General features: G+C 49.3%; 1 protein-coding gene across 3 annotated transcripts in view; it reads right to left on the reverse strand.

Moving 5' to 3' along the window:
- Positions 1–13,432, reverse strand: part of DGKD (diacylglycerol kinase delta) — a 63,454-nt gene that overhangs the window by 44,122 nt on the left and 5,900 nt on the right. For all 3 annotated transcript variants that reach the window (XM_082767330.1, XM_082767329.1, XM_082767335.1), the window contains exons 2-3: positions 4,206–4,316; positions 1,976–2,056 (exon numbers count right to left, since the gene is read on the reverse strand). In XM_082767330.1, the coding sequence (XP_082623456.1) occupies positions 1,976–2,056; positions 4,206–4,316 (192 nt within the window). The remainder of the gene's footprint in view (positions 1–1,975; positions 2,057–4,205; positions 4,317–13,432) is intronic.

Raw genomic sequence — 13,432 nt, forward strand, 5'->3', positions numbered from 1 at the left:
TTTACAGCACCGTATGTTTGATGTTTCCAGTTTAGGACAAAAACACAGTACTGAACACCGCTGATTTGAATCAGGAAAAAATGAAGAACTCTGAATTTTAGAAAGAAACAGAGCTGGGAAGATTCAGAGTGGAAACAGAGTGCTCTCAAAGAAAATTGAGAGAAAATTGCAAGACTGCAAGGAATCCAAAGCACCGACACAGTGATGTGGCAGACCAAGAGCAGCAACACTAGCCAACCTTTTGATTTTCAGAGTGTTTTTATAGCTCATGGTAAACCACAGTCAAACCCCTCTATAAGCAATGACAGATGGAGTAGACAGAAATTAAGAGAGGAGGATTCCTGTAGTTTACCTGAGCACCCATGATACAGCAATCAGCTGGAGACAGTGCAAACTACCTCTGCTGCTCGAGTGTCCAAATAACCCTACACCCTTTCACCCCTTAGTGAAGGGAAGGCAGGGACTGGAGGAGCCTGATAGTGTAGTCATGGAAGTAACTCCTCACTGCTGGACTCGGAGGCAATTTGAGAAAGCAAACACAGTGTTTCCTCCTGTGCCTACATCCAGTGTCTTTGACAGAGATTAGCTCTCTCCCAACTACAACAATAAATGAACAAGAAAATTTTCTTAACCTGAAAAATCACCCTTATTTTACATATGGAAAAACTAAAGCAAGACCCTAGAGAAAGGGTATTATTAACAGGAAGATAGCTCCGCAATCTTGAAAATGTATTCCTTATAGAAATCACCGCAAAATCCTTCGCTCTGTGCACACACTAACACCTGTTATCAATATTTAGTGTCAGATGCAGATAGGCCTCCAAATTGTCCAACTGATGATGCAGAAAGTGTTTTCAAACCTACAGAAAGTGTTGGGGTTAATATGGGCATACGGCTGGTGTGGCAGCTGCTTTGCCCGGGTACTTCAAAGCAAAAAGTTACAGCTACGTAATGGAAATAACCTTTGCTAGATGTGTCTGTTTAAAGCAGTGGGCTGCTACTACCGCAGAGCAAGCCGTGCTGCTCAGCCTTGGTCACCACCTGCAGGATCAGCTTCCTTCCTCCACCTGGATTGCTCCCCCTTTCACCTTGCCTTAGACCAACGCTGTTTCCTTTCTCCACTCCCTCTTCCTTCTCAAGCCCTCGGGAAGCTGCGTGGAGGCTACTGCTGGCAGCCAGCCCCAAAGCTCATCACACTGCTGCTTACCACTTGCCCTGAATGGCCACTGTTGCTGGCCTTTCTCATCCGTAACAGGAGCACTGGCACCAGGCTGGGCCAAGAGGAACCAGGTTGCAACTCCTGTCCTGCACACCAGGCAAACCCCAAAATGGAGCTCAGGTAGCACCTGCACCCCAAAAATGACTGTGTTTTTTCTCCCAGTTGCTAAGTTCAGGGAAAATGAAGCAGTGACACCACCACCTTTCCAAATTGCAAATATTTGGCATATTTTTCACATCTAACAAGTATCCTAAACCAATTTCACAGTTATCTGTGTGGCTTCTTTCTGTTCCTCCTTTTGCTTTGCCACTATATATAGTGTGCATATATAAACACACATACATCCACACACAAATAAAGTCAGAGAAAGAAGTTTACATATTTTCAGGCCTGAAGGGAAAACTAAATTCCTTTAGCAAGACCTCCAGCATAAACATCACCATCACCCCCAACTCCCTCAGCATAATAATTTTTTTTTGTCCTGCTGTGTAAATGGATTCCATCAAATCCTCCTGGCTTATAGGTAAGAGCTTCCCTGAATGCAAAATTTTAGCACCATACATAGTAAACTGAAGTATTCCCCACGTGCATGGAGATGAGTTATGGTTGCTGTAAGGAAAAAAGGTTTATGAGTTTTTGTGTAAGTGAAAGAGGCTGTGAAGATTGTCTGTATGTTTTTGACCTACGCAAAAGAGAAGAGATGTGGGTGAAAGATGCAAGAAGAAAGGAAAATAATGCAAAAATCTTTCGTCTTACCGTGAAGCTGTTGTTGACATTCTTAGTGCTGGATTCTGCCACACTGGCATCTGTCAGATCCACCTCATCAAAAATAATGGACTGGAAAGAAAAAATTTAAACCCCCAATGAATCAGTGAATCTGATGTACACACAGCAGATCCACTTCCCACTGACAGGAAGAGGGGAAACATAACCCCCATTTTTAAAAAGGGAAAAAAGAAAGACCTGGGGAACTTCAGGCCAGTCGGTCTCACTTCTGTGCCTGGTAAGGTCATGGAGCAGATCCTCCTGGAAACTCTGCTAAGGCACATGGAAAATAAGGAGGCGATGGGTGACAGCCAACATGGCTTCACTAAGGGCAGATTGTGCCTGACAAATCTGGTGGCCTTCTACAGTGGGGTTACAGCACTGGTGGATAGGGGACGAGCAACTGATGTCATCTACATCAGTTGTACTTGTGCAAAGCATTTGACACTGTCCCCCATGACATCCTTGTCTCTAAATTGGAGAGACATGGATTTGAGGGATGGATCACTCGGTGCGTAAGGAACTGGCTGGATGCTTGCACTCAAAGGGTTGTGCTCAACGGCTCAGTGACCAGGTGGAGATCGGTGACGAGTGGTGCTCCTCGGGGGTCAGTCCTGGGACCAGCACTGTTTAACAGCTCTGTCGGTGACGTGGACAATGGGATCGAGTGCACCCTCAGCAAGTTTGCCAACAACACCAAGCTGCGTGCCGTGGTTGACACGCTGGAGGAAAGGGATGCCATCCCGAGGGACCTGGACAGGCCTGAGGGGTGGGCCTGTGCGAACCTCATGAGGTTCAACAAGGCCAAACGCAAGGTCCTGCACCTGGGCCGGGGCAACGCTAAAAACAAATACAGGCTGGACAATTAGTGGATTGAGAGCAGCCCTATAGAGATGGACGTGGGGGTGTTGGTGGATGAGAAGATTGCCATGAGCCAGCAATATGCGCTTGCAGCCCAGACAGCCACCCATCCCCAGGGCTGCACCAAAAGCAGCAGGGCGATGGAGGTGATTCTCCCCCTCTGCTCTGCTGCTGTGAGACCCCACCTGCTGTGCTGAGCTCAGCTCTGGGGCCCCCAGCACAAGAAGGATAAGGAACTATTCAAATGAGGCCAGAGGAGGGCCACAAAGATGATCAAGGGGTGGAGCACCTCTCCTACAAAGACAGGCTGAAGGAGTTGGGGTTTTTCAGCCTGGAGAAGGGAAGGCTCCAGGGAGACCTCCCAGCGCCTAAAGGGGGCTGCAGGAGAGCTGGGGAGGGACTCTGTGATGGGGGGTGTAGCGATAGGACAAGGGGGAATGGCCATAAACTAAAAAGGGGTAGGTGTAGGTTAGATGGTAAGAAGAAACTATTTACTCAAAGGGTGGTGAGGCACTGGCACAGGTTGCCCAGAAAAGCTGTGGATGCCCCATCCCTGGAGGTGTTCAAGGCCAGGTTAGATGAGGCCTTGGGCAACCTGGTCTGCTGGGAAATGTCCCTGCCCATGGCAGGGAGGTTGGAATTAGGTGACCTTAAAGATCCCTTCCAACCCAAACTATTCTGTGATTCAAAGGGACATGCCTGTATGTCTGCCTTGCATACTCCATCAGAGCCTTTTGTGACCTGAAGGAAAGGCTCAGCACCAGCAACGTGAAGTCTAGTTCCAAACAGAGGTGCTCACATTTGCCTGTCTTCAGTCAGCAAATGCAATGACTTGACTTTTACTAGGAACTACTTCAACAACAACAAAAAAAAGCAACAAAAAACCACTAGGCTTAGTTCTTGCGAAAAGAGCCAGAACGATATCTAGTGAACTATCAACGTACTAAACCAGATGCATGGCTGCCTTATGGTTGTGTGATAAGTTCCCCTCCATTTCTTCTTTTCATTCATATTTTCTCACTTCTATTTCAGCCTCTATTCATTCAATGTCCATTCCCTAATAAAACGTACCAAGGGATTAAAAAAAAAAAAAAAAGGTGGAAAATCAGTATCACAGGTCCACATGATGCTTTTCTTAAAAAAAAAAAAAAAAAAACAAACACAACAACACAGGATTTCAAAGTGTGAGGCAAAACACCGGGAGCTTCTAGCAGCTGCAAAACCTGAAGATGGGTGCTTTCAGAGCACGTGATCTTTTCTGAACTGAGGGCTGCCTTCTCATAGACACCCATCTGCCTCCAAGGGTCCGACACTGACTTTCTTCTTCCCTTGGAATCGTATAATATTCTCAAGACCTTACCTTAGCAGTTTTTGCATAGTAGAGAGTTCGTCCTCGCAGCTTAAAATATCGTCTCTTCCAGCGCTGGAAGGAGCTGGTCTGTTTCATCAGCATCCCCTCTTTTATGATGGTCTACAAAACAAGGAGAGGGGAAGGGTGAAGCACACATTTTACTTCCAGGCATCTTTCATGCTCTCCCAGTATATATCCGTAGAGCAAAAGACTGCAATTTGAGATCAATAATCTTAGTGCCCTCTGCTGGAAGTGCTTAACAATTTCATTCACATAAGCAAGCGGAACTTATCAAGATTAAACCATCACAATGCATAACCCACACTGGGGTGGGGTTTCATCCTTGTCTCCGGTGCTATCACAATACCAAACCCAATAAATAACTTCTGACTGAACAAGCATCTCCAAGTCTAACAAAGGCTTGGGGAACGTACCAGTTAAACTCCCTGGGGTCAGATTTCAGTTGCCTTTCATTTAATTGATATTTGATCACAAGCACGCTCACACCACAGCATATCTGCCCCCGTCTCCAGTTCTGCTTTGCAAAATTATCTGCCTCTACCTGGCACAGAGCTGACAAGCTGCAGGCACACAGGATGAAGAGGGAAACTAGAGCGAAGAGGGAGCTATATCCAACTCCAGCATTTGGTATTCTTCAGATAGTCTTGGCTCTGCCTCAGTACACTCTGGCTGGCTGCCATTTCCCAGGGCTGGAGTGCCAAAACTGTCTACGCACACTGCCTTTTTTTTTTTTTTTTTACTGCTTTATAACTAGATTGACATACCAGCATACACAGTCCCATATGCTCCCTCACATACTATGCATACATAGGGGTATGTATTTAATCCACATGCACTTCATTCTACTTCGCCAAATACATTCGATTCCTTTGCTGAGGACAGATTTTGAATACCAACAGCAACATCAAAATAATCTCAAAGGCTCAGAAAGACAGAGAGCAGAGAAGTCAGAGCTGAGGGTTCAGCCCCGTCTTACTGCCTGAAGGTAGTGCCTTGGAACAGCAAAAGGTGCTGTGTGGCGCCGTGAGAAACCCCCCTCTCTCCCCAGGAACCCACTTCTTGCTGAGAAAGCCCGACGCGATAAACACCCAGTTAAAAATGCAGGAAACAAGTGGTCCAGCAGTCTTGTAAGACAGGTTATTCTGTGTCTCGATGCCAGGAAAATTACACAGCTTTAACATACTTGAGGTCTCCACACGACCCAGGTTTGTGGCAGTTCGGTCAACCAATGAGCATCAATTAATTCACAAGCACAGCGTTACGCATCCACTGCCAGGCTACTACAGAGCACAAAATAAATACTCTTACTGATCCAAAGGGTTTACATTGTTTTAGAAATCCTTTCCAGGGCACTAAACTTGCTTTTAAAATGCTATATATATTTCTAATGCGGGTCTTTCCTTTTTGAAACAGCTGCAGATTTTAATACTTTCCACACACGCTGGCCCTTGCCAAGCCCAAAGTTTCCTCAAAAAGCACTTGGAAAAAAAATGCTGACTATAAGAAGAAACATCCGCCTGACAACGCTGCTTCTCTCTTGCTAGACTGAGCCATCCTCACGCTGCCCGGAGAGCTCAGAGGCCGGAGCACCACGGCGATGCCTGTCCCCACGAGTGGCTGCAGAGGAGTGGGCTCCCGCATGCACCCAGATCCCAAAAGGAGATGCTGGCCTCGGCAGCTGCATCGGACCTTCCTCCACTGGCTTGGACAAGAAGGTTGAGAGCTCCCCAACCTTCTCCAAAGCAAACACCACCGACCTCGAAGCCTGGGAGCTGGCCCACCCCCAAGCTAGCGAGCCCCAAGCCTCACCACTTCCCAGTGCTCTGTTTCTCCAAGCCACCTGCACACTGGCAGAAATACCCGCCCGTGCTCAGGCAAACACCAGCATGCCCGGTTCGAACGGCAATCCCCATGTTCCACTCTGTTTTCAGCAGAACGAAGAGGGAAAGACAACGCACGGCCAGAGACGACGCTGACAACAAAGACAACCACCCCCCACAGCAGCTCCCTGCACCCCGAAGCTGTGGCCGAGGGGCACCTTGGCTCCATGTCCCCCCGTCACGGCAGGGGCAGGGCTGTAGGAGCACACCCCTGTAAGCCGTAAGGCACCTGGGAGCGGCTTTAGTGTCCAGAAGTTCAATGCACTGCACTGATAGCCAGAAACAAGATGTCAGGCTTACTTGGAGCTGGTGCTGTGCGTTACCACGCAACGAATCCGAAACTCAGCCATGATCTTCCTCTGAAGCTTCAGCAGATGAGAGAACAGAGCTCAGAGACAGACCCCGCAGCAGCCCTTGCCGAAGCGACCCTGCAGGCTAGGCCAGAGCTGAAGGAACTGGGAAAGGTCCCCTCACCCCTACTCTGCTGTGGGCTTTTTACAGGATCCCAAAAGCATCCTTTGCCCTCTGCATGTCTCCACCTCCCAGCTCCAAGTGGAGCAAACAGCACTGCCCAGCTCTGCGGAGCCCTACAAGCACACGTTCGTCTGTCTGCTGGGTTACTTCAGCCTCCAGCACCTGCGCCTCAAAGCGACAGATAAAGCAACAGCGTCTGACTTACCTGGCTAAAGAAATCACACGTTTCTGCAGCTCTCTTTAGCCTGACACTACAGGGAAGGAAATGGAGCAGTGGCAAGAGATTTTCCAGATTAAAACAGAAACACGGAGGGATCTCTGTGCATTCGTTGGACAAAAACCACACACAATTACAAGAGGAGATGGAGAAAGTAGCTACTGAATCCTACAAAGTCCTGAACTAAAGTCAAAAAAGAACTGAAAAATTCCTGGGGAAGACTCCCAGGCTGTGAAGCCCACAGACACCCAGCCGGCCAAGAGTCTGATCAAAAAATAGCAATTCGCAGGAGATCGCAGGCCTCTGCTGCTCTGCTGCTTCAGAGAACTTAACCCGGGGCCAGCCGGAGCCGCGCGCTCCCCAGGCCCTCTGGCAGTGCCTCCCCACAGCTCCCGCCTGCCATGCTCGGCTCCCTGCAGCTCGGCGGGGCTCACTCACCTCTGCACAGGGCGTGCAGTCCTCCATGCCTCTTTTAAACAGCACCCTTTTTTTTTTTTTTTTTCCTTTCTTGCCTTTTTTTAACCCAAAAGGCGACGATCCCAGAGGTCGCCTCGCCCCTCCCTAAGCGGCAGCTTATGTCACCCGCCAGCCTCTATCTATAGCAAACCTCATGGCTCCCCAACTCCGACGCGAAAGGGCAGTGAGGAGCGAGCTCTCGCGCTCTCGTACGCACGCACTGCTCAGCAAAAACAAGGCTCTGCTTCAGAGCTGCCCATCTCTGCACGAGAGCGGCCGTTCTATTTATAGGCACGCCGCTCACGAAAAGAGTTTGGTGGGTTTGGGCGGAAAGGGCTGGAGATAAGATCAAGATGACTTTATAAAATGATTCAGACATCGCTGCCTTTCCCCTCCTCTGTTTTAATTTTACAGCCAAAGGACTTGCTACTTGCGGAGGAATGCAGCTGAAGGAAATTAACTGGGGAAGGACCTGACAGCAGAGTGACAGAACCAAGTAAAAGGGGGAGCTGAACAGTGATTTCTGCTCCCCAGCCTCTCTGCAGCATGCTTAATCGAAGATCTGCTCGGACCAGATTACTAACTGTGCTGCTCACCCAGACAAATGTGGAATTACTTCTCCCGCACAGGAAAAAAATAAGAGTTGAAGCCATTTTTAGTGCCCATTTTAGTTGGATCCCATGGGAAAAGCTGCTGCCCTGCAGCACGATGAGGTCTGATTAGGTGCATCCTACTGGGGATAAACACAAGTACTGCTTGTGAAGGATCTACCCAGGCTGCTTTCTGTCCAGCTGTGCCTCTCTCCAGCACGTGTCCCGTGGCGTGGCATTGCACAGGCAGACAGCACCATGAAAAAAATAAAGAATCTTGAATCAAGCCCACAGGGATGTGCTGCTGCTTGCAATGACCCCCATTTCTCCTATGACGAGACAATACAAAAAAAGGTTGCTGAACAAGCTGACAATTTAAAGCAACAATGCACAAAGCAGAGCCTTAAGCATCTCTGCAAAGAGCACTACTCGACAGCTGAAAGGCAGGGCCGAAGACATTTCTAGCATTTCATCATCTTTTATCTTTGGCCTTGAAGAAAAGTGACTTCCTGCAGAAAAAAAAATCAGTTCACCATGAGCAATACACAACCCTCCCCCTGCTACCACTCCTCCCCGTGTAAAGCTCGGCATTTGGGAAGGTAAATAATACCTCCTCACCTTTCTCCTGTCCGAACGGGTGCAGCGTGTAGGCCTAATCCTGAAGTGATGACACAAAAGTTTTGCCACCGGCCTCGGTGGGAATGGTGTCAAACGCCTCCAGGGCTTGACTTCCCCTCAGGGCGATCCCACCACCGAGAGCACGGAACCGAGCGACCAGCAGCAGCCGCACACCAAGCTACGAGACGCGGCCGTGTTTCTTGTAGCACTGCTTGCCTGAGGTGGCTCTGCATCCGCTAAGCCACATCAGAGACCAGAGATGAAATGCTTTTTACGCCGATAACGTGGCTGACTCTACTGAAAGGAACGATGGCACCGCGGTTCGGCTCTGCTCGGTGTGCGTTCCTGTTCCTCCTGCGTGCGGCACAACCCATGACGCCAGGCGCAGGGGCAGCCCATCCTTTTGCGAGGCCTCGGTCTCTGGCCCCCTTTAGGAGCAGGGCCTTTGATGCGCCCAAATTCCTCATCGAGAACCCCCGACCTCACGAGCCAGGCTGAGGGCAACCAGCAGCTGTAGCCAGCTGTCAGACTGGCAAGTGTCCTGTGGCACGGGGAGGCGCCAACTGCGTTCGATACGGAGGGCGAAGAACAATGCAACCTATTTTACAGCTGAGATCATGACATATTCTTAGGGACAGGCACTCAGGGCAGCGCATCTGAAACAAGAATTTTGCTCCGGTGGTATTTCTTTCCAGTGCTTTGCAGGAAAGAACTGCACAAAAGTTGAAAACACAAGGATTCGAAGCTATCTAAACAGCAACTAAAGAATCCTATATACCAAAGTCTCAACATCTGGATTTCCCTGTTTTCCATGTGTCTCCAGAATGTAAAAACTTCAGGGCACAGACTGTTTTTATTTGTACGTACTATAAAACTTCGAACAGGCTGCTGATGCCAAACAACAAATAAATAACCAAAGAAAGAACTAATTGCACAGAGAAGAAGAGAGCAAAATCAAAATGCAGATGCAGAACTGACAGGCTGTCTTTACGTACCTTGTTTAGGAATTTTTGTAAGGGTGATGGGTGGATGATCCCTGGGGACCAAGCAACCCTGTCTAGCCACTGACTCTGGGCGAGCGGTGGCAAAGGAGATGGGAGCAGCTGCAGTCACCCCATAAACACGGCAAGATACCCTTGGCAAGCTAAGGGAGGTAGGGATTTGGAGTACTGCACCTTGCTTTGAGGAAAACAGTTTCAGTAGCTGCTTCTATAAAAGCTCGGTGGTCATAAATACAGAACTAATGCAGATAAATTACAAAACCGATGAAATACAGAAAATCTGACAAAGAACCTACAGGAATAAATCTAACCAACCCTGCAGAATAAGACACGAGAGGTCAAAAGGCTAGGGGTTAACAAGCTAATCCGAGAGCAACATCCTTCCACCAGACAGTGGTCACACCCTGGAAATTAACTCCAGGAAGCTTAGAGGGGGGAAATGTGGATCAGTAAAGCAATGCTAAGTATGGGACACACAGAGAGTTGTACAGACCTATAGTGGAGCACGAGCAACTTAGGGGTTACTTGGTCCTGTTTGCAAGCTCCACATGTAAGGCACTCAGCTCTTGCAAAAGCGAAACACTGTGATTTCTGCCACTGGTACAAAAAGGACAAGACATTACATGAGCTCACTGCAACAAAAGGACTTCAGAAGAGGGGAAAAAGCAAAAGAAAATCAGAGGTCAACCACAGGAATCAAAAGGCAGAAGAGAAGCCAGGGCTGTGAGTCAACAGGCCAGCAGCAGAAGCCGTGCTCTCCACCAAAGGGGTACGGCCTATGCTGCCGCTGGCCATCCCCTACGTATGCTTCATTTTCATAACCTGTGTTTTACGAAGCAGGAAGCACCCGTGGCAGGCTGCAGCACAGGGCTCAGTGCAACCTCCCCTGGCAATCATCTTCCCTGCCGTGCCTCGGCCGTGCTGGCAGAGCTGGGGAGCTCGGCAGGCAGCTGCGGCACAGCCCCAGAGGGACCCAGAGCCACCTGCAGCGCTCTGCCAAAAGTGCAGCCACGGTATCGTGACACAGGAAGCCCAAACTTATTCTCAGCATCGCCAGCAAAAAACAGGAGTTTGTACCAATTGGGCTGCAGCTAGAATCAGCCTCGGAATGGGTAAATAAAAGGTTCAAGCACCTCGTTCTTTGTCAGTGAATGCTGTGGCTGGTAAACAAGGAATAGGTCTCGGAACCAGCTTCTGTTCAATACCACATTCACTGCTGCTGATGTTGATGATTTTCTCCTAGAAGGGGTGAGCACTTGCAGAGTGAAAAAATTAGCACAGAAAACCAACTCCGAAAGCAGGCAGAAAGGTTGCACATATATGGGAAAGGAAATACAACATAGCAGCATATCAGCACGCAGCTCCCTGGTGAAAGTAGCCGGGTTACAGAGCTCCAAGCGAAGCACTTAAAATAGATGAATGATCTGGTCAGCAACCCAGAGCGCGGAACGAAGAGCACCCCAGCACTCTCTGATTCAGGATGAGTTCGTAGCTGGACAACTCCTGGCACGCTACCGGCGTAAGCCCTCAGTGTGCTTTCCGTAGGCTCCAGGCATCCTTCCCAAACACATTTATCAAAGAGGGGAGCTGAGCATGGAGCTCAAGTCACCCCAGCACACTAGAACACTGATGAAAGAGAATGGTTCAAATCTATCCAGAGATAACCAAAGCCAAAAAAAGCAATGGTTTAAAAGTTACCTGAAAACCTTGGAGCAAATTAAAAATTTTAAAGGGCACTAATTAAACATGAACTTCAGACGTTTCAAGGCAAACATGAAAAAGCAATCTGCTATTTTTTCTATCATCTTAATTACACGTGCACGCCTACATCCCTTCCTTAGAGCACCAGTTTAACCAAGCCATGCTTTCCCCATAGACGCAGAAAGCTCTGCAACACATCACCTGCTGGGAAACCCCCAGCTCTGAGAGCCGCCTGTCCCACGGCCCCACCCCAGCACCACCGAATCCCCGCTCCCAACGCCGCAGCACACTGCTCCGCAGCGGAGAGGCAAGAGGCAGCAGCACTGGAAGCAGCACTGGAAGCAGAGCAACCCCGCGCCGAGCCACGGTGCTGCACCCAGCACAGGGGAGCCCTCCAGCGCTACAGCCAGAGCTTGCTTAACGCTCTTGATCCCGCAGAGCCAAATTATTACCCCAAAGCCCTGCAGACCATCTCAGCCCTCCCATCCACTTCAGCGTCAGGCAGAAGGAGCCGGGCACTTACCATCGCGGCATGTCAGGGCCATCTGGTAAAGCAGTATCGGGCAGGGAAGGCGCGCTCGCAGCTAGTACAATAGCGAACGTCAGGGAAGGCACATCCAGAATACAGCTGGGGATCTCATCCTCACGCTCATAACCACCCCATCCTTCCCATCCTGCTAAATGTCATGGAGAGCCCGGCCAAGTAGGAAGGAAAAGCCAGCAGAAAGTACCGGTATGGGAACCTCGGGACACGGCGAAGTGAAAGTCGCACCTTGAGGAGGGAAACTGAACCCCCTCCCCTGGTGTCAAGGAGGCTCGGAGAACAACAGGGCTTCCTCCCGCTGTGTCTGGATTGCCATCAGCTCTGCTACTGAATCCTGCGAGGAGCCTTATTTGGTAGCAGCTGGTAGAAGTGGGGCCAAATCCTGCTCCTTTTACTCCGACTGGTATTCCATGGGATTACACTGCTGCGAGCAGAAAGCAGCTTTTGGCCTTTGGCCATTTAATTAATACTTAAGGTATCCTAGAATTTATTTTTATCTCATCTGTAACAATCGTCGTTATCAGATTTTCCATATTTATGTATTAAACAACCTATGCTTTTAAGTTTTTTTTTCCTCATCCATTTAACATAGTTTTTAAAGAATACTCCAAAGTTTTTAATTTATTTTTCCATTTTCCCTGTTTTAATGTCCTGCAAATACCTCGGACCATGCCAAGACATCTCGATCATCACCAGCAACAACAGGGGAGATTAGCACAGCCCTGGGAACACCGTTTTGTTAACTTTGAGCGAAACAGAACAGAAGGCTCTGGCACGAGCTCCCAGAATGCTGCTTTTTAATAAAACCTCAGCAACAGAGCTGCACCATCAGAGAGTGCCGTGACCTGCCTCGGAGGAGAGCAGTTTGTAAAGCAGCCAACGCATCCCTCTTGTGTTATCTGCTGCGCTTCTGGCAAGAAGCAGCTGAAAAGGCTGGCCCGGGGGTCAGGAGGCTGCCCTGGTGCTGCAGCACCTGCCCGAGTTCCCAGCTCCCCTGGAGACACCCCGGGCGATGCCTGCATCTCACGCAGGACGGATGCATCTCAGCACCGCGTGTAGGAAGCAGAGGTGGTATCGCCTCTCCCAGCCAGGATACTGCAAGGCTATAATTATCCCACCGTTTGAGGCTCGAACACAACGTGTGCGATACGAACGTTATGTAATCAACACGGTGTTTCCTCTTGCAAAAAAAAAAAAAGCAAACCACAACATCAAAATAGGCAGCAGATGCAAAACTTCCCGATTTAGCAGAGAGACTGCGAGTAAGTAAGATTTCCCCCTAAAACCAGAGGGACTACTCGCGTATTGATCGATCACCTAACCCAGCAGCCAGCGTGCAGCCTGGCTCACCGCCTCGTTCCTCCGTGGCAGGAGGGCAGTGAGCTGTGGTCCCCGCAACATCCCCACTTTCGGGAATGCCTTACATGAGAAGAGAGCACAGCAGATGGCAGCTGGGGGCGAGGACTGCTGCTGCTGCCTCTGTTCGTCAGCCCCAAGCCGACCTGTCCCCGGGTAGCTGTCCCGCAGGGCTGTGGAGCCAAGCAGAAGCACCTCCTTTCATTAAGGGGCACCTACACAAATCTTCAGGGAAACGAGAAGCAATGACCACTTGGAGTGGAAGAGTTAGGTCGAATCCATTTCAATAAAGGTTTGGGACTTTGAAACCTTGAAAAAACATATTCCAAGAGGAAGAGGTTTTCTCCTCGAAGGGTATTTTGCTCTGAAAAGATCTGA

Source organism: Aythya marila (genome assembly GCF_965140915.1).
Source record: "Aythya marila genome assembly, chromosome: 9".
Lineage (NCBI taxonomy): Eukaryota > Metazoa > Chordata > Aves > Anseriformes > Anatidae > Aythya > Aythya marila.